The 17275-nt window shown below is 48.9% G+C and overlaps 1 protein-coding gene and 1 long non-coding RNA gene across 2 annotated transcripts in view; one reads left to right on the top strand and one right to left on the bottom strand.

Annotated features, from left to right (window-relative positions):
• LOC146869159 (uncharacterized) overlaps window positions 1-8460 on the bottom strand; it is a 140625-nt gene extending 132165 nt beyond the window's left edge. The window contains exons 1-2 of the mRNA XM_085653403.1: window positions 8364-8460; window positions 4917-5219 (exon numbers count right to left, since the gene is read on the bottom strand). Of these exons, the coding sequence (XP_085509529.1) occupies window positions 4917-5219; window positions 8364-8439 (379 nt within the window). The 5' untranslated portion in view covers window positions 8440-8460. The remainder of the gene's footprint in view (window positions 1-4916; window positions 5220-8363) is intronic.
• LOC146869158 (uncharacterized) overlaps window positions 6208-17275 on the top strand; it is a 143892-nt gene continuing 132824 nt past the window's right edge. The window contains exon 1 of the long non-coding RNA XR_014981346.1: window positions 6208-6322. This is a non-coding gene — a long non-coding RNA (uncharacterized LOC146869158). The remainder of the gene's footprint in view (window positions 6323-17275) is intronic.

Raw genomic sequence — 17275 nt, 5'->3', positions numbered from 1 at the left:
TTTAAGAGTGCTTGGTGTGGAGAAGCACAAACTCGGAGTCGAAAAAGAAACAGCATAGTTGGGAGTTTTCTTTAATAAGAATCGATTTCTAGCCAAATTATCCCTTTCTGCAACATTAATCAATGTTCTAATAATGTATACTTTGCAGTGTGTATGCAGTTCTAGGATGAAAGTTAATAGCTCACTATTCTATACTAGGACTTTAAGTTTTAAATTGCAAATAACAAAAAATATGTCTCTTTTGAAAGCAGTAACCTGCTGATCTGTTTACATCATACCCACTCTGTAATCCACTCTGTAATCTACTTGGTACACGTTCTTTGCAGCAGGAATATTAACCCTCTGCACTAACTTCACCGAAGTCAAAACCTCAACTATACAAAATGCTCATCTCTCTCCAGGAAGATAATTAATCACACGAGTTACCTTGACATTTATGTGAGGCCTGGTTATTGCCGGGGGAAAGAAACGCTGCAGCAGGTGCTTTAAAAGCATAATAAACTTTCAAACACGGCGCCTCCAGGATGCCAGTACCCGGTGCGGTGGCACCGGTCGCACCGCCCTAAAGCCGGCCCTGAACCAGCACATGCCGTCTGTGTAAGTGACCCTGACATACCTGTACATGCCCTGGGTGTAAGTGAAGCAGACATACCTGTACATGCCCTGGGTGTAAGTGAAGCAGACATACCTGTACATGTCCTCTGTGTAAGTGAAGCTGACATACCTGTACATACCCTGTGTGTGACCCAGACATACCTGTACATGCCCTGTGTGTAAGTGAAGATGACATACGTGTACATGACCTGTGTGGTCCCAGACATACCTGTACATGTTCTGTGTGTGACCCTGACATGCCTCTACATGCCCTTTGTGTAAGTGTATACCTGTACATACCCTCTGTGTATGTGAAGCCGACACACCTGTACATACCCTCTGTGTATGTGAAGCCGACACACCTGTACATGTCGTCTGTGTAAGTGAAGCCGACATACATGTACATACCCTCTGTAAGTGAAGCCGACATACATGTACATGCCCTCTGTGTAAGTGACCCTGACATACATGTCCTGTAAGTGAAGCAGACATACCTGTACATGCCCGGTGTATAAGTGAAGCAGACTTTACCTCTACATTCCCTATGCGTCAGTGACGCTGACATACCTGTACATGCCCTATGTGTCAGTGATGCTGACATACCTGTACATGGCCTGTGTGCAAGTGAAGCTGACATACCTGTACCTGCCCTGGGTTTAAGTGACCCTGATATAACTGTACATGCCTGAGTGCAAGTCAAGCTGACATACCTGTACATGCCCTGTGTGTGACACTGACATGCCTGTGTGTAAGTCAAGCGGACATACCTGCACATCCCCTCTGTGTAAGTGACCCTGACATACAGATACATGCCCTGTATGCAAGTGAAGCTGACATACCTGTACATGCCCTGTGTGTAAGTGACCCTGACAAACCTATACATGCCCTGTGTGTAAGAGACCCTGACATACCAGTACATGCCCTGTGTGTAAGAGACCCTAACATACCTGTACAAGCCCAATGTGTAAGTGACCCTGACATAACTGTACACGTCCTGTGTGTAAGTGACCCTGACATAACTATACATGCCCTGTGTGTAAGTGACCCTGACATACCTGTACATGCCCTGGGTGTAAGTGAAGCGGACATACTTGTACATGCCCTCTGTGTAAGTGACCCTGACATAGCTGTACATGACCTGTGTGTATATGTGATCCTGACATACCTGTACATGACCTGTGTGTATATGTGACCCTGACATACCTGTACATGCCCGGTGTATAAGTGAAGCAGACTTTACCTCTACATTCTCTATGCGTCAGTGACGCTGACATACCTGTACATGCCCTATGTGTCAGTGATGCTGACATACCTGTACATGGCCTGTGTGCAAGTGAAGCTGACATACCTGTACCTGCCCTGGGTTTAAGTGACCCTGATATAACTGTACATGCCTGAGTGCAAGTCAAGCTGACATACCTGTACATGCCCTGTGTGTGACACTGACATGCCTGTGTGTAAGTCAAGCGGACATACCTGCACATCCCCTCTGTGTAAGTGACCCTGACATACAGATACATGCCCTGTATGCAAGTGAAGCTGACATACCTGTACATGCCCTGTGTGTAAGTGACCCTGACAAACCTATACATGCCCTGTGTGTAAGAGACCCTGACATACCAGTACATGCCCTGTGTGTAAGAGACCCTAACATACCTGTACAAGCCCAATGTGTAAGTGACCCTGACATAACTGTACACGTCCTGTGTGTAAGTGACCCTGACATAACTATACATGCCCTGTGTGTAAGTGACCCTGACATACCTGTACATGCCCTGGGTGTAAGTGAAGCGGACATACTTGTACATGCCCTCTGTGTAAGTGACCCTGACATAGCTGTACATGACCTGTGTGTATATGTGATCCTGACATACCTGTACATGACCTGTGTGTATATGTGACCCTGACATACCTGTACATGCCCTGTGTGTAAGTGAAGCTGACATACCTGTACACGCCCCGTGTGTAGGTGAATGACATACCACTACATGGCCTGTGTGTATGTGAAGCTGACATACCTGTACACGCCCTGTGTGTAAGTGAAGCCGACATACCTGTACATGCCCTGGGTGTATATGTGACCCTGACATACCTATACATGCCCTGGGTGTATAGGTGACCCTGACATACCTGTACATGCCCTCTGTGTAAGTGAAGCTGACATACCTGTACATGCCCTGTGTGTATGTGACCCTGACATACCTGTTCATGACCTGTGTGTATATGTGACCCTGACATACCTGTACATGCCCTGTGTGTAAAAGAAGCTGACATAACTCATACCTGGAGCTCTCGATGGAGGAATTCTATAAAATTGCAGCAAAAGTTAAATCAGGTTCTCCTATGGATCCTCTTCGTCCTGCTCAATTTAGAGAATCCGCAACTTTATGCTTTCCTCCGCTCTGTGATCTTGTAAATTTATACTTGAAATCTGGCCCTGCTCCTGACAGTTGGAAACAAGCGCAGGTGATGCCTATTTTGAAAAAACCTGGTCTCGATTCTCTAAAATTTGAGAATTACCGTCCCATTTCTCTCCTTCCTTGGGTGGCAAAATTGACTGAGGCCTATGTTAATACTATCTTATGTAACCATATCCATTCTGCCAATATGTTGGATCTTTCTCAGAATGGCTTTCGTCCCGGCCATAGTACTGAGACCGCGCTTCTCTCTATGGTTGAGTACCTGCGCACTTTGGTGGACTCTGGTCAAACGGCGGCTCTAGTGCTTTTGGATCTCAGTGCCGCGTTCGACACTGTCTCCCACGCAATTCTACTTCAGCGTTTGGTTGAGGCTGGTGTCGATCACGTGGCACTCGAATGGTTTCGATCGTTCCTATCTAGTCGCACTTTCAGGGTCGTTACCCCTCCTTACCAGCCTAAACCCCATTCCATCACACAGGGTGTTCCGCAGGGGTCAGCTCTTAGCCCCACACTCTTTAACATCTATGTTCAGCCGCTGGCTGCTGTCGTCAAGCGATGTAATCTGACCATGGTGTCTTATGCTGACGACACGCAGCTGGCGGTTGCAATAAGTGGGGCGTCTGATCTAGAGGCCACCAAGTTCTGTGATGGAATTAGGTCGGTGGACAGTTGGTTGACAGACAATTGTTTGCAACTGAACGCCAAAAAAACTGAGGTGCTGATTGTTGGCAATCAGAGCCAATTATGGGGTGATCGCTGGTGGCCATCTGAGCTTGGCCCTACCCCCCTTCCTGCCACTGAGGTAAAAAATCTTGGCATCTGGCTAGATTCCAAACTTAGTTTTGTTCCTCATACTAAGAAAATCGCCGCCATGTGCTTCGGGATTCTTCGTAGGCTTAGACCTATTTTCAAATTCTTTGACGCTCCAACCAGGCAGCTTATTGTACAAGCCACTATCCTATCTCGGTTGGACTATGCGAGTTCCCTTTTGCTTGGAGTCAATCAGGCAGAACTCTGTAGACTCCAACGAGTACAAAACGCAGCCGCCAGGGCTTTGATCGGCTTGCCAAGATTTTGCTCGGCCAAAAAATCTATTTATGGACTTCATTGGCTCCCTGTCTGTCAGAGGATTAAGTTTAAGTCTCTCTGTATCTCGTTTAAAATTCTGAAGCATTCTTCCCCCCAGATTTTGGAACATCTTATTTTGCCGTATGTACCATCGCGGTCCTTAAGATCTTCAGGGGTACATCTGGCTACAGTTCCACGTTTTAAACGGGTTAGGGCCGGGGGCCGCTCTTTTAGTGTGTTCGCTGCCAAGCTTTGGAACTCACTTCCTTCCCATATTCGCGCCATTGATGAACTTCTGACTTTCAGGAAGGCCGTTAAGACCTTCCTGTTTTCTTTGGATGCCTAGTACTATCATGGCTTGTCCATTGGCTGCTTATGTGCCGTTCCCTTGTCTAGAAGCGCCGGGACGCCCCTTTGCTGGGGCAACTGTGCGCTATATAAATTTTGGTTAACATAACATAACATACCTGTACATGCCCTGTGTTTCTACGTGCCACTGATATACCAGTACATGCCCTGTGTGTAAGTGACCCTGACATATGTGTACATGCCCTGGGTGTAAGAGACCCTGATATACCAGTACATGCCTTCTGTGGAAGTGACCCTAACATACCAGTACATGCCCTGTGTGTAAGTGAAGCTCGCATACCTGTACATGCCCTATGTGTAAGTGAAGCTGACATACCTGTTTATGTCCTGTGTGTGACCCTGACATAACTGTACATGCCCAGTGTGTAAGTGACCCTCACATACATGTACATGCCCTGTGTGTAATTGACCCGGACATAACTGGACTCTCCCATGCACAATCCTGACTCTCAGACGTGAACTCACCAGTGAGCACCAGTTCGATCACCAGTAGAGGCTGAGAGGAGCTGGTGCAGAGGGTGTAAAACCCTTCATCCTGCCTCGATACGTCATCGATGACGATGCTGCCACCAGACAGGCCCTTCCGGACACGGTCCCCAAGTGCAGGTTTAAACGACCAGGGCTCTTCATACAGCACAGTAATGATGGGGGCCCCTCTGCATTCGGGGGCGTGTGTCCCACTCCACATCACCAGGGCAGACGTCAGGTTCATTGTGGGGATGAAGAAGGGGGACCCCTCAGGGATGCGGACACGGCGGGGTTCAGCGCCTTTACAAGGAAGGAAAACAAAGTACGTCTTTATTGAATGAAGTGCAGTCGAAGTATGTGTAAAGTGTATGAAAGGTAGAGGCAGGCTTCTAAGCGCTGTATGGGGCGGGGTGACATTAGGGGTGGGGTACGTCTCACGGTTCGGTGGCATTGGGGGGTACAGAAGGATGCACTCTATAGTTAAGAGGGATTCTGAGAGCCCTGAGTGGGTGCAGGTCCGTGCAGTGGGGGTGGGAGGGGGTCTCTTTAGCTCTATCCAGTTAGTGGCGGCTGGTGACATTTGAAATTGGTGAGGCGTGAAAGTTTTGGAGTGGTACATCATGAGTGAGGCGCACAAGCACAATTGTCGTAAGGGGAGTTGGCCCTCCCCCCAAGGAGAGAGAGAGACAGACAGACAGACAGACAGACAGAGGACAAATGGTGCATTTTAAAGCAAATATGAGAAAGCATGGCGGTTCACAAAGTAATTTTGAAAGTGCAGACTTGAAATATTGCCCAGGGAGCCTAAAGGGCACACTCTGAGTATGCAAGTGTGCGGCCAGGTTTAAACAGATGGGTTTTACTTGTGGGTTCTGCCCTAAGGCGCATTCAACCATGAAAAACTGTACCAGGCAAAGCATGAAACAAATAAAATCACTGATACCAGCACAATGGCAAAAAACACAATACCGGCCCTTTAAGAAACTGTTTTCATTTAGGATTCTAGTTTGAGAGACAGAGACCAGTAACTGGACTAGGGGGGGATGCGGACTTGTGTGCGTCAAGGGCAGTGCTTTAAATGGGCTGGTACTCACCGGTACTGAGTACCGGCACTTCTTTTTTTTACCACTCTGAGTACCGGCACTTCTCTGCTGCCAATGAGAGTACCGGTACTCATAAACGGTAGGCGCATTGGCTGCTTGTGCTGGTGATGGGACTGACAGCCAAGGCACTTCTGTAGCCGTGACTGGTGAGCTGAGCCCCTGCTGAACTATTCAGCGTGGGCTCATTTGCATAACGTCCGGTGTTCACCATCCTGCTGTGTTGCAATTCACCAACGTGCTGTGTTGCAAACACAAGATCGAGGCAGCCCGGTGACAGCGCAATTAAGAAAGCAAAGGAAGGTACCGATGTTAAAATGGCTTTAATCCTTTAATTCTTTTGTGTGAGTGGCTTATGTTTGTCTGTTTGCCAGTGCTTTTTTGTGTGAGGAATAAAGCGAGAGAAAGAGAGATTCGATACACTGTTGGGAGGTATATTAAAGGAAATGTGTGGGATGCTTTGTGTGTGCACGTCTCCTTGATTTGTGTGTGTGTGTGTGTGTGTGTGTGTGTGTGTGTGTGTGTGTGTGCGCTCGAGAATCTATTGTGTTGTGCCAAGCAACAGCAAATAACAGTAAGGAAGCTGCAAATATTATATAACAAGGAAATGTTCAAACATTACCGCGTTTGGCTGTCGTTTTATGTAACGAATTAACCTGTTTTATTTATAGAAACGCATTTGTCATGTGTTTTGGTATGTGCTGCAACTATTATTGAAGTCAATAGGCATCAGCATGTCTTGTTCTTAGCCCCGCCCCTAGCCCCGCCCACTCGCACCATTTAAATGAGTACCTGCACTGGTCAAGGGCATGGCTGGGGTAGGCTTTCCTTTCTCAATGTTTGCAGTAAATGTGTCGTTCCTTCTGTTAGAGGCCCCTGTTTATTATGTCGCGACAATGGTTTGTATTAAGAGGGGGAGGGTGTCAGCTTCCAGCAGTTTTAATTAGGTTATAACAGTTGTTCTGTGAGTTTGTGTGCACAAACACAGGGCTGGGGCTCAGGGCATGAACCGCTTCGGGCAGCAATTCCCATTTTCCTGGCCTCAAAAGGACCACGGTACCAACATCCAAACCGGACAGGAGATGCACGTCCTCTCTTCTTGGCATCTAAGAAAAGCAACGGTCTGTCGAGGAGTCCGTCTCAGCTTTGCACTCAAATAAGAAGCAACACATGCCTAATAGTGCCTGCTGGAATTAAAAAGGCACAAGTATTATACTGCTGTAATCACCACAATAGCATTTATTCTTTCTTGCTTGCCAGCCATAGCCATGCGCAGTCAGGGTTCCCACCTGACCGGTATTCTCCTGTCAAAATAAGCAACATCCCCTAAAGCTGCTTTTTAGCCGTCATTTTTAAATAGTCCAAAGAACAAGTGTAAATAAAAAACGCATTTTAAATGTGTTGCCGATTTCCTCTTACGAAGGAATGACCACCCCCAGACGTGTGTCTCCCACTCTAGATGTAATTGTGAGGGTTAAGGTGACACTATTAACACTTTCTGTGAGATGCGTAGTCGGGACACTGGCAAGAAGTGTTGTTGTCCGTCTGTCTGCTTTCTAAGTTAATTGAAATATTGAACAGGGCACGAGGGGCAAGGAACTGTCCTTGGCTTTATTTCCACTGCCCGCCCTGCTTCAAAGGGGTGGCAGCTCGATTCTTCGGTTTCACCTTATTACCCGCACCCTTGCTTCTGGCGAGGCCGGCTGCAATAAAAATGTATCGGGGAAATCAGGTCGGTGCTTTCACTGTTCAGCTGCCATGTTCTCGGCTACCTGAACCGGGAGGTATCGACTCTGTGGTAGGACTGCATATTGTCTCCCCCCCCCCCCCCTCGTCCTTACACCCCCCTCACCCCGCACATCCTGAGCTTGGTTCCGCACATCCTGAACTTGATTCCCGTGCCCTCCCAGCGTTATGAATGCATTTCGCCAAAATGTTAAGTGAATTATCCTGGAAATACTGTTTGATTTTTTTCCACTAGTGGTTAATTCCTGGATTCTACTTGCCTTTCACTGTTCGTCAACGACGGTCTTTAATTATCCTACTTAATTAAACTCATTTTGATTTTAGGGGCATGTCGGCGGGGTGGAGCAGCATCTGTGCAGCTTCACCCCGGGCACCACCAGGGTCCGTCACACTCCCCCGGGGTCTCCCTCCCACCTTAGGGCACTGGGTGCCCCTCCTGACACTCACCCTGGGGCCCCCGGGGCTCTGCTCCCTGCAGGAGCCCGAGGCAGCAGCGGGAGGAGGCGGCGCAGGCGGGTCATGTCGGCGGGGCTGGGACAGTCTCAGTGCTCCCCCAGTGCTGGAGGTCTCCATCCCTCCCAGGCTCCCTGACACTCACCCTGGGGGCCCCGGGGCTCCTCTCCTCTTAGGAGCCCCAGGCAGCAGAGCAGCGGGAGGCGGCGCAGGGGGCTCATGTCGGCGGGGCTGGGGCAGTCTCAGTGCTCCCCCAGTGCTGGAGGTCTCCATCCCTCCCAGGCTCCCTGACACTCACCCTGGGGGCCCCGGGGCTCCTCTCCTCTTAGGAGCCCCAGGCAGCAGAGCAGCGGGAGGCGGCGCAGGGGGCTCATGTCGGCGGGGCTGGGGCAGTCTCAGTGCTCCCCCAGTGCTGGAGGTCTCCATCCCTCCCAGGCTCCCTGACACTCACCCTGGGGGCCCCGGGGCTCCTCTCCTCTTAGGAGCCCCAGGCAGCAGAGCAGCGGGAGGCGGCGCAGGGGACTCATGTCAGCAGGGCTGGGGCAGTGTCAGTGAAGAGTCGGGGGCTCCACAGTTGGCGCCGGTCTGTCAGCGGGTCCTGCTTTCTGTTGGCTTCTGTCTGTCATTTATACTCAGAAGATGACGTCGCGCCGGGCAGTGATGGGGAGTCACTCACAGGGCGTCACTGTCCCACTTTTGCCGTGCACGTGTGCAGATTGACTTGCGGGAGCGCGCAGCGTGGAGCCATTCGGTCCTACATGTTGAAACTCTTTCCCTTTTGGTAATGAGCGTGCGTGCGGTGACCTCTTCCTGCCTCCAGAGTTTCGTCGTGTAAAGTTCTTAGTCCTTCGAAGACAGCCCCAGCTCGTACAATAGACCCGCTGCCCCCTGACTTCTGCCCACCGCGGCATGAGGGGCGTCTGCTGTGCCGAGGGAGCTTCATCGCACTGTTACAACCAACTTGCGCGCGCGCGCACGATGGTCACCCGGAGCGCGCAGTGTCCTGCATTTATCGCGCACACTGTGAGACAACCCTACAAGACCCTTCCCGCCGCCGCTTTTTAGGTCTCGCCTGAGCCAGCGCTTTAGCGCTGCTCTCGCGAGAGCTTTTGTAAATGGGGGATTTGAAAGTGCAAACTAGTGCTTTCAGGCCGCCAACTACAGTGCATGTGCGCCGGGCGCGGGCACCATTTGGCAGCCTGCGTGATCATATATCGGCCGCTTTGATGTTCTCAGTGAGCCCCGCGGCCACTGAGAACATCAAAGCGGCCGCGATTACTTTCACTTTAGCAGCCGCTTTGATGTTTGATCGCGATCACGTTCACTTTCGCGGCCACACGACCGCTTTGCATAGCCAATAGGTCTCGCTTTTGGGACCTTATAACTATTTAGTTATGCAACTATTGCATAGCTAAACACTTATAAGGTCCCAAAGGCGAGACCTATTGGCTATGCCAATGCTTGTTAAACGCGAGCGGCGCGAAATCCGGGCCTGAGGCAGGGAAAGAGACATGGTGCTTGCAGGCGTGCAAAGCCCATTGTGCTTAAAGGGCTTCTGCTTCAGCCCCCCACACCCCCGTCGTGTGTCAGCTTCCCGGGCACACAACAGCCGCACCGAGTACTTCACGGGTCTTTAAAACACCATTTGCATGTCAATGAGCTTTGTCGTTTTCGAAGAAGACCTGTATTTTGGACACCTCTTCTGAATGGTCCCCGGACTACCAAAAGCACTCCGAACCTCATTTGCACTCTGAGAAAGTCACTTCTACTTCCTTTTTTAAAATTTTTGCATATTTATATAGCGCAAACTCGAGCCGAAGGTATTAGAGCGCTTTACATAGCACCGTATTTACATTACACATTCAGGCACGGGGAGATTTTATTTATTTTTATTTATTTTAGAAGTTTTATATAGCGCTAGCTTGACCCGTAGGTATCAGAGCGCTTTATATACATACTGTAAAGAAAAACAGACGGAAATTGCATTGCATAGTAGGCAGGCAGTAAGGAAGCAAAACCAGGGATAAAAAAAATACAGCATGGAAGATAAGGTGATTAACACAGTCCGGTCACCAACTATCCTTGAATGTCAAGAGAGAGGAGTAAACTCGGATATTGAAGTCTAGGTTAGTTGACGTTGGTCAGGAAAGTATTTGTTAAGGAGATGGCTTTTCAGGTCCCTTTTGAAACAGGAGAAGGAGGGGTTGCATCTGAGGACTCTAGGGAGAGCGTTCCACATCCTGGGAGCGTTGCCAGAGAAAGATCGGTATTGGGTGGTTTTCTTTTTCAATTTTGGAGGAATAAGAAGGAGTGAGTTGGAGCTTCTCAGCGTTCTGGATTGACCTGCTCTTATCAGTTTGTTCAGGTAGTTAGGGGCCGGAGAGTGAAGGGTTTTGTGTGGGATTCAGGCCAGCTTGTAAATACACCTCCCTTCCATGGGAAGCCAGTTGAGAGCTGGAGTGATGTGTTCAAATCTTTCTACTCCAGATATGAGTCGAGCGGCCATGTTCAACACTGCCCTTAGAGGGGCTAGGTGAGCTTTTGGAGTTCCTGTTAGGATGGCGTTCCCGTAGTCGATTTTAGCGAGAACTAGGGATTGGACTACTGTCTTGAGGTCATCATGGGGCAGAAAAGGTTTCAATTTATTGAGGTGTTTTAGAGAGAAAAGAGCACTTTTTGCAGAGTTTTTGATGTGGTCCTCCAAAGATAAGCTCTTGTCAAGGGTGATGCCTAGAGACTTAACTGAGTCGGATAGGACGATGGGGCAGTTTAGGGCGGCCAGATTCTTGAGCCACTCTTGGATTGGACGGTGGTTACTTTTTGGAGAGAAAAGGATTAGTTCTGTTTTATCTGGGTTGAGGCTTAAGTGATTAGCGTTGAACCAAGTTTGGATCTCGGTTAGAGTGACATTGAGGTGTCGGATGTTGCTGGGAGACTTGATTTTGAAATAGATTTGGGTGTCATCAGCGTAAATGTGGTAATTCACTCCAGCTTTTTTCAAGATGATTGTGAGGGGCTCCATGAAAAGATTGAAGAGGGCCTGGGAGAGGATCGAGCCTTGCGGTACCCCAAGTGTGACTTTTGTTGGCTTCGAGAGACAGGAGTTGATTTTAATTTGTTGCGAGTGGTGTTGAAGGAAGGAGGTGAACCATTTTAGTACTGTGCCATTGATGCCGGAGCGCTTCGACATGGTCTCCAGAAGCTCTGGATGATTTACTGTGTCGAATGCCGCAGATAGGTCAATAAGGATGAGTAGGCAGGCATCACCTTCATCTAAAGCCTTGTGAATATCGTCCGAGACGTTGAGCATAGCTGTTTCCGTGCTACAGCCTTTCCTGAAACCAGATTGAAAGGTGTCGAGGAGGTTGAACTCATCAATGTGTTTGTTGAGTTGGTGGAGAACGCATTTCTCCAATGTTTTTGCAAGGAATGGGAGGTTGGAGATGGGTCTGAGGTTGTTGAGATCATTGGGGTCGGCCCCTGGTTTTTTGAGAATGGGTGTGATTTGTCCAAGTTGAAGGGAGTCTGCGACACAGCCTGAGGTGAGAGAGGCATTGATGATTTTAGTCCAGAAAGGGGAAATGGTGTGGTTAAGTTCTTTTATGATTGTGGATGGGATGGGGTCCATAGTGTGGGAGGGAGGTTTTAGGTTAGAGATTATACTGAAGACCTCGTTTTCCGACATTAGCTCAAAGTCGGACCAATGCACATTGTTTTTTAGCTGGAGGCAGACCTGATTGTCCTTGGTAAGAACTCTTTCTGAATGGTCAAGGGTGGTTAGAGTGGGGCAGGTTAAGAGGGAAGGAGGGTTAGAGGTTTGGATGAAGGATTGATCAATTTTCGAGACTTTATTAGTGAAGAAGGTGGCAATTTCTTCACAACATTCATTGGTGGCTTTGATTTCTTGAGAGGGAGTGCAGTTAGTTTGGCTTTTGACAATGTTGAAGAGTTCTCTCGGTCTGTTTTTTGCCAGATCTAGTTGGCTGCGGAAGAAAGACGCCTTTTCACTGAAAATGTGTGTTTTGTATGCCTGCCGAGCAGATCTAAGTTGCGCTAGGTGTAAGGTCGAGGGGTTTAGTCTCCAAGACCTTTCCGTTTGTCTGAGTTGACATCTTTCCTCATTCAGATCCACGTTAAACCAGGGTTTAGATTTGGTTCGCCTCAATTGTTTGAGTTTGAGAGGAGCTACTTGGTCTAGAACCTCTGTCATTTTTGAGTTAAAGTGTGTAGTGAGGTCATCAGCCGTCGATGATGAGGGTTGGAGTTGAAGATGGGCATGAATTCTGGATTCAAGTTCGGATAAAGGGACTGCTTTGATATTTCTGGTCCAGTGTATAGGTTTGTCATCACATATTGGTTGGTGGCTGACAAGTGCGTCAATCTTGAACAGAATGAGGTGGTGGTCGGACCAGTCAATGGGAGAAATCGCTCTCAGAGAGACCAGATCATTGTTGGTAATGATCGCATCCAGTGTTGCACCTTTGATGTGAGTTGGTTTATTGCAGAGTTGTTTGAGGTTATATATTTCAAGTAGGTTGGATAGGTTCTGGGCAGTGGAGTCTTCTGGGTCGTTCCAGTGGATATTGAGGTCACCCAGGAACACGTCTTTAGTGTCTGTCAAGGAGGACCGTGATATTAGGTCTGTTAGTTCTGTGGGGATTTCGGTTATGGGAGGGTAGAGGTTAGAGCCCGAGCTGTCAAGATCTAGATCAGTCTTGTGGTGTTTGTTAATTGTGAGTTTGTTGTTCCTAGTGTGCTCAGTAGATGTAATAGTTGTGGTTGTTTGGCGTCGGAGAGTAATGATAGGGGTAGGGTGATTATAGTGAGTGATGGTGGATGTCCATGAGTTGGAGAGAGATGAAGTGATTGGCCCAGAATCACAGGATGTGGACGCGACCTCGAGGCTCGAACCCTGGTTTCCAGAACCAAAGTCGGCAGTCTAGCCGACGGACCACATCCTCACCCTTCCTTTATGTCTTATCTGGATGGAGGCTCAGGAAAGCCTCAGCACTTAGTCCTAAAATGCGCCTATGGTGCCTTTTGTTCTTCTTGCATCAAAAAGCTTCACAAGATGAGCAGGCAGACTCGTCATGGTCACGGGGGTGGCAGAATAGGGTGACCAACCATTCGTAAATTTCACGGACAATCCGTAATTTCGGCCGTCTGTCCGTTGTCCGTGAAGGATTCTTTAACGGACGCCATTTGTCCGTAATTTTAACCGGGCACCGTTCGCACCACCCTAAAGCCGGCACAGCTTCCACCCACCTCCCTGCTTGACTCCGATGCTGTTGAGGTCGGGTGTAGCACCACCCTAAAGCCGGCACGGCTTCCACCCACCTCCCTGTTTGACTTTAATGCTGCTGACGTCGGGTGTAGCACCCCCCTCAAGCCGGCACAGCTTCCACCCACCTCCTTGCTTGACTCCGATGCTGCTGAGGTGGGGTGTAACAGACTCCGATGCTGTTGAGGTCGGTGTAACAGACTCCGATGCTGCTGAGGTCGGGTGTAACAGACTCCGATGCTGCTGAGGTCGGGTGTAACAGACTCCGATGCTGTTGAGGTCGGTGTAACAGACTCCGATGCTGCTGAGGTCGGGTGTAACGGACTCCGATGCTGTTGAGGTCGGGTGTAACAGACTCCGATGCTGTTGAGGTCGGGTGTAAGAGACTCCGGTGCTGTTGAGGTCGGGTGTAACAGACTCCGATGCAGCACCAAAGCTCAGACCCCCAGCAGCATTAGAGAGGCACAGCGGGATGGCAACCCTCACACCTTCCACCCTTGATGAGCTGTTATGAGGTGCTCGAAGGTGACAGAGGGAGGGGCTGCAGCTTCAGGAGCAGGGGCATCTATTCAGATGCAAACAGCCCTGAATGCGTCATGTCTGTGCAATTTAGAGGGGCCTCACACATTCCCTTCCAGCCCAGGGCCCCAAACATCCTAGAACCGGCCCTGATTACCCCGAGGCAGCACGTGGTTCTCTTCACAGAGCTTAATTACTGTCACTAAATTGTAAGCAAACCTCGGTTCTTCAAACCTGCATTCTATAATGTAATAAAATAAAGAAATGGCACAATCGCACCCACACTGATTAACAACGTATGGAGGACAATCAGTTAAATCAGTTCTCTTGGAGTATCTCCTTTAAGTACTGTACATCACAGTGGGGGGTGGCAACATTAACATTTTGGAAAGAGAGCCTGTCTTCTCGTTGTGTTGTCCAGGAGGGGGTGAGGAGCCCTACCCCACCCTGGAAGAGATCAAGATGATAGTAGAATACTGCATGCCCACCCTGGTGGATCCTGTTCCCCCTCCTGTGATGGCTCCTGCCTCCCCCCCTGAGGGCTCCTGTCCCCCCTGTGGTGGATCCCATCTCCACCCTGGGTGGCTTCTGTCCCAGTCCTGGAATGGCTCCTGCAGGGAGGGTGAAGTTCTTGATGGGCCTCTTCTCAAAAAGGCTCAGCTCAAAATTAATATGAAAAGGTGGGCGAGTGAGTAAGTGAAGGGATAGATGGATGGCTGGATGAATTAGTGAAAGGGTGAATCAATCAATCAATCAAGCATTTGTATAGCGCGCTACTCACCCGGAGGGTCTCAAGGCGCTTGGGGGAGGGGGGTCCGCTACTGCTCGAACAGCCAGGTCTTGAGTTGCTTCCTGAAGGAGAGGTGGTCTTGGGTCAGGCGGAGGTGGATGGGGAGGGAGTTCCACGTCTTGGCAGCCAGGTAGGAGAAGGATCTTCCTCCTGTTGTGGCTCTTCGGATGCGGGGGACGGCGGCGAGGGCGTGGCTGGTTGATCGAAGCTGGCGGGTGGGAGTGTAGAAGGTCAAGCGGTCGTTGAGGTATCTTGGGCCTTGGTTGTGGAGAGCTTTGTGTGCGTGGGTGAGGAGTCGGAACGTGATTCTCTTGCTGACGGGGAGCCAGTGCAGGCTTCTCAGGTGTACGGAGATGTGGCTGTGTCGGGGAATGTCCAGGATGAGGCATGCTGAGGCGTTCTGGATGCGCTGGAGTCGTTTCTGGAGTTTGGCTGTGGTTCCGGCGTAGAGGGAGTTGCCGTAGTCCAGTCGGCTGGTGACGAGGGCCTGGGTGACCGTCTTCCTGGTTTCGGTGGGGATCCACCGGAAGATCTTACGTAGCATGCGTAGGAATGGATAAATGAAAGATTGAATAGATGGATAATGAGAGAGGATGGATGGATGAGTGAGTGGAAGGATGGATAAGAGAAAAGGTAAATTGCTGGATGTATGGGTGGAAGGGTAGCTGGATGGGTAAAAGGGTAGCTGGATGGGTAAAAGGGTGGATGGATGAGTGAAAGGATGGATGGATGAGTGAAAAGGTGGATGATGAGTGAGTGGTTGGATGGATGAGTGAAATGATGGATGGATGGATGGATTGATGAATTGATAAGTGCAAGGGTGAATGGATGGACGGATGAGTGAAAGGGTGGATGTAAGGATGGATGAGTGAGTGAAAGGTCGGGTAGATGGACAAAAGGATGAATAGATGAGTGAAGGAGTGAAAGGATAAATGGATGAGTGATAGGGACAATGGATGGATTCATGAGTGGATGAGTAGATGGATGGGCGGGTGGATGGAAGGAAGGATGGCTAAGTGAAATGGTCGATGGATAGAGAAAGGGAGGATGGTTGGATGACTGAAATGGTGGATGGGTGGAAGGATGAGTGACTGGATGGATGGATGAGTAACTGAAAGGATGGCTGGACGGGTGAAAGGGTAAATGGCTGGATGGATAAGTGTATGGATGGATGGGTAGAAGAGTGGATGGATGAGTGTACAGATGGATAGGGTGAAAGGGTGGATGGATGGATGGATGGATGATGGATAGATGAGTGAAAGGATGGATGAAGGGATGGATGAGTGAAATGATAGATGGAAGGATAAATGATGGATAGGTTTGCAAATGGTTGAATATGTTTGGATATGGCTGGGCTTACTTATATACTATTGCGCGGCCTCCTCTGATGTGTCTGTAAAACTTACCTATTGTCCAGAAGTTTTGTCCTGAATTTTGACCTCCTGTCCTGAATTTGTGTCCTGAATTTTGACCCTTTGTCCTGAATTTTTACACTCACCATCCTGAATTTGCACCAATGCCAGTTGGTCACCCTATGGCAGAGGTCACGGACAAAGTCGGTTCAACAAGAGAAATTTACTATTGCAGTTGTGCCAAAATATAAATGACGCTCTCAATACCGTCCACTTATGAGTCATTCTCATATGACCGGGTCCAAGGCTTCTTGATCCTATTCCGGTCTAAGGTGGCCGGAAGTCGTATGAGGGTCTATAGAGTGAAGCAGCTGGGGTTCGCACAAACAACTCACATTTTAACTTATTTTTCCACTGCCTCGATGTCATAAGGATCGCCTTGAAACAGAAACTGCCCTTTCAAATAAAAAGAACTTGCAACATCCAAACTGAAAACTAGATAGCAGGATCGTAGCTGCTTCCTGTTTTAAAAAGAAAACTGTGCCAAATGAGGAGTAGCTCTGACCCCTGCTTAACGTAAGCTTTTGGCACTGGTGACTGAGGACATATTTTAATGCACTTTGGCAGAGCGAATAGGTTTGGCTTTTCGAATAGAGTGAAGTCACAGAGGGGTCTGGCAGACCATGCACGCACAAACACAGATCCCCAAGCACAAAGAGATAAAGATGCCAGCAGACAAATGGACATCAGGCATACCAAGACACGTGCATCAGAGCAAACAGACAACACATACGCACCTACAGACAACAGTACAAAGGCCCACATACAGTCTCAGATATACAGGAGGAGGAATGCACGACTGTGTGAGTACATGGCTACATGTGCAACTGTGAATGCACACATGATTTAATGTATGCACATGGGTGCATGAATGGATTAACAAATATACATTTGTTGTTTATGACTTGTTTTTTGGCTTACAACGGATTGGATTTGTTTTACTATGATGCGATTTTGCAATTGTTTGCATTGTAAGAGCAGAGAACAAAGATGCTGGCACTTTTTCTGTGGATTACGTTTTACTGAGATATATGCTTAAGAAGCAGGTCCTAAAC

Source organism: Triturus cristatus, chromosome 1_1, assembly GCF_964204655.1.
Source record: "Triturus cristatus chromosome 1_1, aTriCri1.1, whole genome shotgun sequence".
NCBI lineage: Eukaryota > Metazoa > Chordata > Amphibia > Caudata > Salamandridae > Triturus > Triturus cristatus.
This window is presented reverse-complemented; position numbering and strand designations above follow the sequence as displayed.